The sequence below is a fragment of the Dendrobates tinctorius genome, unplaced genomic scaffold (assembly GCF_039654945.1).
Source record: "Dendrobates tinctorius isolate UK_male_01 unplaced genomic scaffold, ASM3965494v1 ptg000020l, whole genome shotgun sequence".
In the NCBI taxonomy this organism is placed as follows: domain Eukaryota; kingdom Metazoa; phylum Chordata; class Amphibia; order Anura; family Dendrobatidae; genus Dendrobates; species Dendrobates tinctorius.
The window spans coordinates 55,650,846-55,664,575 of record NW_027361688.1 but is presented as its reverse complement, the minus strand read 5'-3'; the positions used below and the strand labels follow the sequence as shown (position 1 = coordinate 55,664,575).

General features: G+C 35.9%; 2 protein-coding genes across 2 annotated transcripts in view; both read left to right on the top strand.

The window, feature by feature from the left end:
* LOC141083678 (protocadherin alpha-C2-like) overlaps positions 1-13,730 on the top strand; it is a 564,749-nt gene that overhangs the window by 39,529 nt on the left and 511,490 nt on the right. The gene's annotated exons all lie outside the window — the stretch shown is intronic.
* On the top strand, positions 7,885-9,987 carry LOC141083696 (protocadherin alpha-13-like). The gene has a single exon (XM_073568091.1). The coding sequence runs from the start codon at positions 8,173-8,175 to the stop codon at positions 9,985-9,987; it is 1,815 nt and encodes a 604-aa protein (XP_073424192.1). The 5' UTR covers positions 7,885-8,172.

Sequence of the window (13,730 nt, the reverse complement as noted above, 5' to 3'; positions counted from 1 at the left end):
TATGTTTATGTCCTATAGTGGGACAGGTATAAAATGTTCTTAAGTGTAAAAAAATATTATTGTAAAAATCAGAATTCCAGTCATAATAACAAAAAATTGTTTCATTGTGAAAAAAGCCTCCTAAAACAATAAAACAATTTTTGATTTGTTGTGCACATTCAAAGGCTTTAAAAATATTATAGATTTTGCCAGAGTGGTTTTTGTTTATCTTGCCTCACAAAAAAATTAAATGAAAAGTGATTACAAAAATTCTATGTAGCCCAAAGTGGTATCAATAAAAACTACAGCTCACTACAGAAAACAGAAGCCCTCATAAAGCTATGTGCTCTGAAAAATTAAAATGTCCAATATGACAATGAAAAAATATATGCAATTTTTGAATTATACTAATATATTGTGTTAAAGGATTTTTTCCGCAATAGCAATACAAAAAATGGTGCCTCACCGTAATTTTGCTGACACACATAATATAGAGTACCTAACGTCTTGTACTGTGTCACGAATTACCAGGGAGGATATATTCATATATACCACCGCTGCCACCAATTGTCATGAATTACCAGGGAGGATATACGTATTTGTATATCCCAGCACTGCCACCAATTTGTCACGTACCCGCTTCTCAACACGTGACTTGGGGTTGCGCCTGCAAGTGTTAATCTATCTCCTCTCACTCAGATCAGCATTCAACCTCTGTTCTATGCTGCAGTGAGAGCATAAATCACACCCCGACACAGACCACACACCCTGCTCATACACGCTGCCACCACTCATCGAACACATGGGTGATGAGTCCCGGATGCACTACTACTACTGCTATGTACCAATCACCAGTAGCACACACTCCAAGGCTATGGATTCTTTAGAGCAACAAGGTTCAGACTTATTAAAGTTTTAAGCTTTAATATGAAAGGTTAAGTGCTTACAATAAAAGAGATATAAAATGGAAATTAAAAGTGACTTGCAAATGTGCAAAAACAGTGATAAAATAAAAGGGAGAAAGCTTACAGAAATATTGAACTTTGAAGTCTGGTACTCTGTCACCGAGGGAGGAGGGATATGAAATGGAGCACAGCAGCTATGCCCATCACTGTGAACAGGTTTCTATGTGTACAGGCCTAATTTATAGATTAGACATGGAGATCCAATTTCTAGACCAGTCTCTCATGTTAATATTCTAATTGCTGGTTTGTGACTGGACCATGGTTATTTTACCAATTAATACATTATTTCTTCTCTGAAACTTTGTGTATCCTTTCTCATAGATACAGTAGATAGTGTCATGCTGCAATTGGCATCTCTCCATCAAAGACACTAAGAGGTGTGAAATGTTTACACTTTGTGGTTCTCAGTAAAGCCCCCTGGCAAAATTGGAGACAAGAGACTGCCTTCTCAGGATGACATATGCTGTGAACATTGTGAAGACTTGCAGTCTAAGGACAGATGTTAATTACTGCTGGTCATACACATACTACTTAATGAAAACTGCAAGTAATCTGTCACCAGATGTTTGCCATCTTTTCTGAGAGCTGCATAATGTTTAAACAGAGATCAAGATTCCAGTGATGTGTCAGTTACAGGGCTGCTTGCTGTAGTTTTGATAAGATCACTGTTAACTTGCAGCAGATCTACCAGTTCACTAAAATAATTTCAAATATATTATTTTTGTTCATGCATGCATTCAAGAAAACAAATTAATTGAAGTGTTCAAAAATGTGTCAATAAAAAAGCCTGTTTGCAAAACACAACCCATCATACAACTTTGTCTGCAGAAAAATAAGTTATTTTTTCAAGTGTCATTTTTTCTACAAAAGTAGCAGAACATAAAAAAATATAGATTTCTTCTTGTGATCATTTTAATCTGCAAATTAAAGCTGACATGTCACATGCCTAAAGTGAATGGTATTTAAAAACATAAAATAAAACATTCAGAATTGAACTTTTAAGTATCACAAAATAGAAACAATGAAAACTAGCCTTTTTTTACTGAAGGAAATAAGTCCTTATAAAACTGCACTGATAGAAAATGTTAAAACTTAGGTTTCAGAAAATAGAAATAAAAACATTATTTATTTTCAAAATGTGTATATATTGTAAAAAATAAAAAAGTATACATTTGGTAGCACTATATAATGGTGTAAAGACTAAGCTTTGATTGTACAGCACAGAGAATATCATAAAATGCTAAAGAAAAACAGTCACAGAACTGCTGCTTTGTTAATATTCCTCCCAAATAAAGAGTAAAAAACAATTTGTTAGTAAGTTATATGTAACCCAAAATATTTCCACAGTCAACTACAGCTAATAAAAAGACAAGCATGCATATGACTAAGTTGTTAAAAAATTAGAAAAGTTAAGGCTCTTGGAATGTGACAGTAAAAATGTAAAAAAAGACTTTTCATTCAGGCATAAACTATGACAAGGGTCAAGATCATATTTTACTAAATATATAATATAGATAATGTGGCAAAATGTGGCTGTGATGGCAAGAGGTGAAAAAAACTGTAAAACTGTTTTTAATAGCAAATAATTAACCTATTTCTCTATAGGTTAATATTGTTAAAATCTATTTGGTAACAATTTATATTTTAAATCCAAAGAAGCATTTTTGTACATTGCGGGTTTTATAGATGGATACTGTAAGTGAGAGAATATAGTAGTGTTGCTTTTATCTTTTTATTTCCCAAGTTCTCATATATAAATCAGCTATTTAATTATTTTTTAAAACTACATGCTCTGTTCATATGATTATTATAAATTGCAAACATGTTAGTATTTTCCCTTCTCAGCCTAAAAAATGACTTATGAAAATACTTATAAACCATTCTGCAAATGCAAGCCCAAGTGGATATATATATATATATATATATATATATATTATACATATACAGTGCTGGGCAAATTAATTGGGACAACGCATTTTTTAAGTAAAATCGTAAGATGGTTATCAGTCAGTGATTCAAACCAGTTTTAACTGCTTTGAACAGGTGCAACCTTGAGTAACAAAATGTGCTTTGACTAGTTTTAGTCAGAAAATAACAGCTAGCTGCCACCTCAGCTGCAGTTGAGAGCTTGTTTCTGTGAGGAGTGGTTTAGTGTACTTTTTCTCTCAGTGTGATTCATGCCTGTAAAAATGGATGTTACTCCACGGAAGAGGTCTAGAATTATTACTCTTAATGAACATACAAGTCTGACTGTAAGAGAAATCGCTTCCACCGTTGGTATTGGAAAATCTACCGTTTCAAGAATAATTCGCAGACACAATGAAACTGGATTGTTTTCTCCAAAATGAAAAGGGAAATGTGGAAGAAAAAGGAAAACGACACCAAGAACTGATAAAACACTTATCAGAAATTGTAAAATTAATGCAAGAAAAACAAGTGAAGACCTCCAAAGAGATTTGTTCACTGCAGGTATTGATATTAGCGATTCGACTGTACAGCGCAGGCTTCTGGAAGTTGGTCGGAGGGCAGCAAAGCCAGTAAAGAAACAACTTCTGACATCTCCAATGAAGGCAAAACAACTCGCATGGGCCAAAAAATATACATCTTGGACAACTAGCCAGTGGAAAAAGGTAATTTTCAGTGATGAAACCCATCTTTTTGTTCATGGGTACAGAGCAAGTGTTGTTAGAAGAAGCAAAAATGAACCATTGCGAGCTGATCATATTTAACAAACTGTAGGGACATTCCTACAAGATTTGGCTCCATGCCACAATTCCAAGTGTGTGAAGAAATTCCAGGAAGCAAATAAAGTAAAAGTGCTGGACTGGCCTGGCAATTTACCAGACTTAAATGCTATAGAAAATTTGTGGAGCATTGTGAAGAGACATCTTGGCAAAATGGACTGTGCAACCAAAGAACGCATGATAAACAGCGCCATACAAGTGTGGTTCAATGATGAAGAATTGAAGAATTTATGCAAAAACTTGGTAGAATCAATTCCAAAATGCATTGAAAATCTCATATCTGCAAAAGGAGGACATATGTCTTACTAAAATTAGTATGTAACAGTGCATTAAAACATCTTATTATTAAATATTCAAAAATATGTGTTTTTTTGCTTTATCCCAATTAATTTGTACATAACTGTATATATATATATATATATATAGGGAATGAAGTTTTCAAAAATTGCAAAGCAAATTCCATCCAGACTACATTTAAGGCAATCCCAATAAATCATTACATTAAACTGCATCATTCCTCTGTCCATGCAGTAGTTGGAGGTATATGGAATACAGTCATATGTAAAAGTTTGGGCACCCCTATTAATGTTAACCTTTTTTCTTTATAACAATTTTGTTTTTTGCAACAGGTATTTCAGTTTCATATGTCTAATAACTGATGGACTCAGTTATATTTCTGGATTCAAATGAGGTTTATTGTACTAACAGAAAATGTGCAATCTGCATTTAAACAAAATTTGACCGGTGCAAAAGTATGGGCACCCTTATCATTTTCTTGATTTGAACACTCCTAACTACTTTTTACTGACTTCCTGAAGCACTAAATTGGTTTTGTAACCTCATTGAGCTTTGAACTTCATAGCCAGGTGTATCAAATCATGAGAAAAGGTATTTAAAGTGGCCACTTGCAAGTAGTTCTCCTATTTGATTCTCCTATGAAGAGTGGCATCATGGGCTCCTCAAAACAACTCTCAAATGATCTGAAAACAAAGATTATTCAACATAGCTTTTCAGGGGAAGGATACAAAAAGTTGTCTCAGAGATTTAACCAGTCAGTTTCCACTGTGAAGAACATAGTAAGGAAATGGAAGAACACAGGTACAGTTCTTGTTAAGCCCAGAAGTGGCAGGCCAAGAAAAATATCAGAAAGGCAGAGAAGAAGAATGGTGAGAACAGTCAAGGACAATCCACAGACCACCTCCAAAGACCTGCAGCATCATCTTGCTGCAGATGGTGTCACTGTGCATCGGTCATATAATATATATATATAATGTTTTTTGATGCATACAATATGAATTGTGTTATTATGTTCTGATTGGTTTACAATGGTTTTAAATAAATTCTGATGAGACTCTGGTGATATTTCTATGACTAAAGGCGTATCTAATATATACTTACCCTGTAATGTCTTCACATCCTGTTCCGTCCAGATGTGTCCGGATCCCAGAATTCCAAGCGGCGGAAGTTCACCGACTGCCACATTGGGAAACCCAAGTGATGGGTGTCTTAATATGGAAACTGATGGTGGTATCAGCCTCTTGCACGGTACCACCAGTGGAACACTGTTGCACCATAAAGACACTATATATGCCATATGCACCACACACAAACACACACTGTATATGCTGTATGCACCACACACACTCTGTATATGCCATACACACCACACACACTGTATACGCTGTTCGCAGTCTCTTGCGCGGTACCACCAGCGGAACACTGTCCCGAACATGCCACCACCGGGATCAGCCAAAAGATTCACTGGCTGCCGCCATCTTTGCACTGGAGTGCATGCGCAGTTTTAATGTGACCACTGCTATCTGTCTGCACAAAGAAGGCAATGGTCAGATTTACTGCAGATTTACTGCACCTGCATGAATTCTGTGCAGGCACAGTGAATCATTCGGCTGATGCCACGTGTCTACAGGCAAAGGAAGCCGGTCACATTAAAGGGGTTTTCCCACAAATGAAAGTTCATTTTAAAAATTGTCTCTCTCTGACCGTGTACGAAGCATACCACATCTCCTGGGCAGGGGAGGAAGCAAAAGACAATACTGACATTACAGCAGGGAATCACAGAGGATTCATTTTGTGAGGTAAAATATTTCACTGACTGTTTTTAAACAATATTTTACCTCACAAAGTGTATCCTCTGCGATCTGCTGTAATGTCAGTATTGTCTTTTGCTTCCTCCCCTGCCCAGGAGCTGTGGTATGTTCTATGCATGGTCAGACACAGACAATTTTTAAAATGAACTTAGGTAGATGAGAATATGGGAGGACAGATTATTAATGCTGCAAAGCCTGCCCCCATCATGACATTACTGTATCGCATCGGGATTCCATCTAGTTCTAAGATAATGATCAATGAATGAATGAATAAATAAGTATAGAATGATCACATTACAAAGCTCCTTTGTACATCTGAAGACTTATACAAGCTATAACCTGCCAAATATTTACCTTGTGGTAAGTGTCAAATAATCTATTGAGGATGAATGGTTCTGTGCTGCTATAAATTGATCTCAATATATAAAATGTACATGCCAGTCACTCCTTATTGTTCATATATTCCAAGCTGTATCATTCTATGAGCACTTTCTTCCTTTATCCAGCATTTTTAATTGGAGGATGCTAAAATGTGTATTCATATGTACATATTCTCTGTAGCAAGTACCCTCTTTCTGGGGTCAACTATGGGCTCATACGTTATGGACCCATATGTTAACTTAGCTTCACTTATGATAGCCTACTGTGCCCTACACTATGTTACCTTCTTCTTAATCATCAAGATGAATAGCAATTGTATTTTCTCTAAGGTACCTTAACACATTTTTGTAAAATTCAATTAATATAAAAATACATGAATTGAATATGTTCAACTATTTTAAATTGTACTGAGAAAAAAGTTTTATTGAAATCATTTGGTTAAAATATTGTTAATGACAATAAGAAGAAACACTAAGCTGAGAGTGCCCCTGTCAGGAACACTGCACTGAACTTGCTCACTGAGCCAGTGCGCGTGTCCTGAGTAAAGCGAACTGTGCTCAAAGATACCTGTGAAGCGGGCAGCAGCCGAGTAGATGTGTACTTCAGAACGGCAGGACCTGAAGCACGTGACTGCTAGGGGCATGGCCTAAACTCCAGAGAGCTAGGAGCTGCAAGAGAACTCCTAGCAGGGTAACTGCGAGACAAAGTTACCAAGGGGCATAGACAGGGAGGATAGTCAGGACATAGCCAATGAGTCATACACAGAGATAGCTGCAAGGTACAAGAGGGGCGATCAGAGAGTAGTCAGATCACAGGCAATGAGTCATACACAGAGAGGGTAGCACAGTACAGAATCAACAGGCAAACTCACAACGGGAAACAAAGCCGGGTCAGAACCATAAAAACAAGCTATAACAACAAACAGGCACACAGAGGTCAGCACACTCTGCCAAAGGCAAAAGTATAACTGGCAGGGATTGGAGCTTCCCAGGGGTTTAAGAAGCTCTCTCAGAACCAAAAAGAGGCCACAATCATTAACCCCAGGTGTGCAGGTCAAAGCCTGAACTGAGCTCCAGACATTAACCCTGACGTGCAGCTAAAAACCTGTACTGTGATCATGACAGCCTCTTTTTGAAAACAATATATTTGGTGTCATAATATAAAAAGAATCCAAAGCAGCTTTGAAATCTGCTCTGCTACAATTATATACCTGAAGCTTCTATGCAGGACTATGTGTCTGGGTGATTATAGACAGCAAAGAAAGTATACAACTACAGATGACCAAATTTATTTTAAAGGAACTGAAAATTGCACAAATTTTACAAATTTGTATTCTCCAGAATTTTTTTTATTTGTTCAGATATATTCTTTCTTATTATGTTTTAACATTTGCAATTTTAATGAGAAATATTTCAATTCCTTTCACACTTTTTATTTTAATTGTAATGTAAATTGCAAAAGAGCATCATATTATTGATTCTGTATCCATACATTTATATTTGGCATTTTTTAAGCTGCGACAGATAATGATATTAACTTATTTTCATAGGCATCCAACAAACGTTAAAAAACATTTTTGAATCACTATAGGTTTGGTTACAAACCTTGGATGTTCATTTTTTTAAAAAGTGATTTGATACGGAATTTCTAAAGATAACACAATCGAAAAAAAACAAAAGTTGTTGTTCATTGCTTCAAAAGTTGGCACTTATATATTGATAAATTAAATATTATTTAGAAAATATGAATAATTATTAAAGACGTAAAGAAGTAAATTAAATAACTTATTTACGTTAACCAAATGCAATAATGCCAGCAGACACTAGATGGTACTGCACACCAACATATACTATTTTATTTATATATTTTTCTGTAATTACCTCTAACGGAACATCTTGCAGCAGATATTTTGGCCATGATAGAATTTCCCTTGTTTCTTTATTCTGAGTAAGTGCCTTTTTTATTGGAGAAATTCATCCTTTGCTAATTCAAGAAATGCTTGAACAAAAGAAGGATTATTACCTACCTAGAAGACTGGTCCATTTCTTATTGCTTCATATGTATTGGGATGTGGTCCTGAGTCAGCTGCATTATATCATCCCTGAGGAATCCAAGCATGGCACCTTTGTCAGGAGAATTGCTCAGGATCTTGGACTGGATATAGGTGAGATTAATTCCAGAATGTTACATATTGTCTCTAGAGATGAGAAGGAATATTTCCAGGTTAATCTGCAGAATGGAATCCTGTTTGTTAAAGAGACAATAGATAGAGAAGTGCTGTGTCCAAACACACCCTTCTGTATAATTCCTGTGCAGGTTATTGTAGATAAGCCTGTGCAGATGTATCGTGTAGATGTGGAAATAGAAGATATCAATGACAATAGTCCATCATTCTCCTCCAGTTTAATTAATATGATAATTTCAGAGTTCAGACCTGCAGGATCCCGTTTCCAATTGAAGGTAGCTGACGATCCAGATCTTGGAACAAATTCCATCATAAATTATGAGCTCAGTGCAAGTGATTATTTTGCTTTGGATTTTCAAAAATATATGAATGAAATCAGATCATTAGAACTTGTGCTTAAGAAAGCCCTTGATAGAGAAAAGCAGTCTGTTCACAATCTGACACTTACAGCCTACGATGGAGGAAAACCAAGATTAAGTGATACAACACATATTATCATTACTGTGGAAGATGTTAATGATAATGCTCCTGTGTTTGATCAACCTTTTTACCAATGCAGTGTGATTGAAAATGCTGTGAAAGGGACATTGGTATTTAAACTGATTGCCACAGATTTGGATCTTGGAAGAAATGGAGAAATATCATATGAACTAAGCAGTACAATAAAAGAGGAAGTGAAAAGGATGTTCAGTCTAGATAAACACACCGGAGAAATTAGAGTAAAAGGTGAAGTTGATTTTGAAAAAACAAAAATATTTGAAATTCATGTTGATGCTACTGACAATGGAGATCACCCAATGGTTGGACATTGTAAAGTTCTGGTGACTGTTGTAGATGTCAATGACAACCCTCCAGAGATGACTGTGACCTCATTATCAGTTCCTGTTCCAGAGAATTCCCCAAAGGGCACAACAGTTGCCATCATCAGTGTCCATGACAGAGATTCAGGATCAAATGGAAAAGTTAGCTGCCGCATATCTTCTAATGATGTGCCTTTTATTATAAACCCAGCATTTATGGGAGATTTTTCTTTGACTGTGAATGGACTGCTAGATCGAGAAATTAAGGATCAATATGAAGTTGTCATAGTTGCAAGAGATGAAGGTTTTCCATCATTGTCTATTGCAAAAACTCTAAAAATCAATATTAGTGATGTAAATGACAATGCTCCTCATTTTCCACAGTTAGTTGACACAATCATTATTCGAGAAAACAACCCACCAGGATCTCATGTCTACAAAGCCTCAGCTTCTGACCCAGACATAAGCCAGAATTCGTTCATTACATATTCAGTTATTGATAGTTTTATTGATGGAATTCCTATATCCTCTTATATGTCCATTAATCCAGAGAATGGGAAGGTGTTTGCTTTAGTTTCCTTTGACCATGAACAGGTGACATTTTTTCAATGTCATATAAAAGCCACAGATGCCGGTCTCCCTCCACTCAACTCCAATCTGACACTAAATATCTTCATCAGTGACATCAATGATAATGCACCCACATTTTCTCCATTCTACTCATCTCTGGAAATAAAAACTCCACGGTCAGCACAACCAGGGCATCTTATAACTAAAGTGAGCGCAACAGACCTGGATTCTGGATACAATGCCTTAATGTCTTAATATTTTAAAGATTTGACAGGAAAAGTACCATTTGCTATTTCTTTGCAAACTGGAGAAATCAGTTTAAAACGTCAAATTATTGAGTCAGATAATGATGAGTACAGATTAGTGGTAGTGGCTCAAGACCATGGAGAACCTGTCATGACGGCACTAGCACAAGTTCATGTTTCCTTGGTGGAATCTGGAGAGGAGATGAAGTTTGATAATCAGGATTTTAGAAAGGATGTTGATGAGTTTTCTGATGCAAATATTTATTTGGTAGTAGCAATCTGTGTTATTTCAAGTATATTTCTGATTACTTTAATTGCGTTCACTGTGCTAAAATGGCAAAAATACAGAGATGAAGTCAATGACCTGAAGGAAAATTACAAGATTTGCTCTAACACTGGAGGAAGCTGGATGTATTCTCAGCACACACAATATAGAGTATATTCCAACTCAATGCAAGGGAAAAATGACTTAATAGTTCTCACTCCAAATAGTTCTCAATCTGTTAGCAATGAGGACCATGGAGCTCAACAAGGCGATCAGGTCAGTGATTATAATTTCTATAACTATGAATTTACTCTATAATTGATAATAATTTGAAGGTGGAAACCATTTTTGCTTATTTGGAAATAGGGATTTAAGGATATGTTTATGCAACCAGTTTTAGCCACTGGAGCACTTTTATGTTCCATATAGCTACATGTTTTGAACTTTATTATTTAACTTCTGTGTTACTTAAACTTCATGTTAAATCCAACATTGCAGATAGCTGTTTTACTTTATATCTGTAATTTAGCATAAATGTACATATTCAGCCTTTCTTAAACTAACACATAAACAATTATCACAACACAGAAAGTCAACTCCTCACGCAACAAAACACAACAAAAGTTATTGAATTTGGAATACCTTTCTGCCCCATGATATCATTGACATTCTAAGAAAGACTATATCTTTATTTTTCATTGTGTATTTCATTTCTTTAGCTTCATGTTTTAGACTCAATATTTATTATGATCACTTTCTAATATATCTTGTTTGATATTGGATCATTATTTTTCCACTGTAGATCATCTTTATTCTGCTGATAATTATGGTATTAGTTGTGAAAATAATGCCTATCCCAGGCCACAGATAAGTGAAGTTTGTTGTACACTGTTTTTGACTTGTTTTAAATTTCATTGCAAATTGTACAGACAAAACATGCTGTTGGTATTACCAGGGTCTTAGGTTCTATTTTGACTAGAATTCCTCAAAGTAAAACTCCTTCTTCTTTGTCAAGGAAGCTACCATATATAAAAGTGCAAAAAGGAGTAATGCAGCAGCACTCTCTAGAGACTAATACTCATGTGAACACAAAATCTATCATAATTGCTGAGTAAACTGTAATAAAGAGTAAACTTTTTTTTTAAAAATTATTTACAAAAGTGAAGTTTCTTAGTGCATAAATTGGCCAATTCATGTGAGCTCATCAACTGTGACAAGGTCACACTTCTCTGATTGGTCCATTCACATAGCACAATAGAGGCATTTATTAGATAAGAACCTTCACTTTCGTAAGTAATTTTTTAAAATTCTTTTTACTTTTTATTACAATTTACTCAGCAATTATGATAGATTTTGTGTTCCCATGTGTGTCGGTCTCTGCAGAGTGCTGCTGCGCTACTCCTTTTTGCAAGTTATGTAATCATTGCCGTAGGCACCTCTTCATACTATATGGAGGTGCACGTCAGGTTTTTTGTTCTATATATAAAAGTAGTTTATTATAAAATGTAATAGATGTATGTATTAAACTCCAAAATTACACTTAGTAATGGCTGTATATGATCAAAATTAGAATTATCTTTTGGTATATGCTACATTGTTGTAACTCTGTGTCAGGATGGGCAGTAAATTCTTTCATTTTAATTTAATGTTATTCATCTTTATACATAACTTATACAAAATATAAAATCTTAAAAATATTCTCTATATATTTATTTTTCAGCAATTAAAATATATAGTAATTACTTAGCAGTGATTTATTTTGACAATAAATAATGCAAACATTTCAAATGCTTACAACTTTATACCTATTTCCTCTTAGATGAAATGAACTAAAAGGTCTCAAATTTATATTTATGTAACATTAGTAAGTAGACCAACCTTTTGTTGCGGATTAATCTATGGTGCTCCTGCCAACCTAGTTTCTTTGGAATGTGGTTTAATAAAAGTCAAATGAGAAAGTAAACCAAAGAAAAGAACATATTTTCTCTTTCTGCTTAAGCTCAATGGGTTGTTTTTTCTTGTGCGGCATCAGAACTATACTTTCTCTTGTAAGTCAATGAGACATAGTGATTTTACTTAAAGAGGACCTGAAAAAAATGAGTTAAATATTTTGTAAAAATAAATAAATTCCTCTGATTCTGCTGATCTTTTTTGTTTTGCACCTTGCCACTCTAATGCTGAGATATGCACATTTATTGCTTTTTGCATGCAATACGTGAAATCTCTCCTTGCATTGCAACTGGGTGTTTCGTCAGAGTCTTCTCTGGGGTTGTGCACTGTCACCCCTCCCTTCCAGATGCTGCCAATCATAGCTTGGTGTGGTCTTGACTGCTAGATCAGCTGCCTAGTTGTGATTGACAACATCTGGAAGAAAGGGATGAAAGTGCACGACCCCAGAAAAGACAATGAAGAAATTTTTCAATGGACTGCAGGGAGAAATTCACCAAATTGCATATGAAAAGAAACAAATGTGAATATCTCAGCTGTGGAGTGACACGATGCAAAACAGAAAAGAGCTGGAGAATCCAGATCAGATTTACTGGTTTACATAAGGTATATTTAACTATTTTTTAATGAGCGACAGGTTCTCTTTAAACTGTATCTAATGAAGACAATTAGACTAAGGGTCCCGTTACACTAAACGACGCACCAGCGATCCCGACAACAATACAACCTGGTCACTACATGATCACTGGTGAGCTGTCAAGCAGGCAGACTCATCAGTGATCAGGACCAGCGAGGATGCTGGTATCCAGGGTAAATAGCGGGTAACTAAGCATGCGCGTCGCTTAGTTACCACTATGTACCCTGGATACCAGCGTGGTCGCGCTGGGAGCTGGTATCCAGGGTAAACAACGGGTAACTAAGAGTGCATGGCGCTTAGTTACCCGCTGTTTACCTTGGATACCAGCTCCCAGCGTCTGCTTACAGCGCTGGGAGCTCGTTGATCGTTGGTCTCCCACTGCCACACGCAGCGATGCGTGCTGGCCAGCGGGAGACCAACGATCAAAAAATGGCCCAGGACATACCTGCACGTTCAGCGATACCCAGCGGGGGGCCGGTCACTGATGCATGCCACACACAGCGAGATTGCTGGCGAGATCGCTGGTGCGTCACAAAATCGGTGACACATCAGCGGTCTCGCTAGCGATCTCCTTTAGTGTGAAGTACCCCTAAGACATATTAAACAATGTTCCCTACCCTCTCTTATCTATGTCTGGAACTGAGTTCATTACCCGGTTAAGATCTTTGAGGTTTCTTAACATTAAATTAACAAAATAACATAATGAACTCCAAAATGGGAAAACCCTATTTGGAGCACCACTTTGAAGTCAATTATATGTAATTAGAATCAATTTCTCTTGAATTAATTCATAAATAAGCTATTTAAAAATTTTGATGATTCTCCAACACTGTTTACAGGTATAAATAATTTTCCTAGATTGCTCAATTTTAATTTCTATTAAAATATACAAAATATCATAGAA

Excerpts from the sequence above, each read along its gene's own strand:
- LOC141083696 (XM_073568091.1), top strand. The coding sequence starts at position 8,173 with ATGCTTGAACAAAAGAAGGATTATTACCTACCTAGAAGACTGGTCCAT.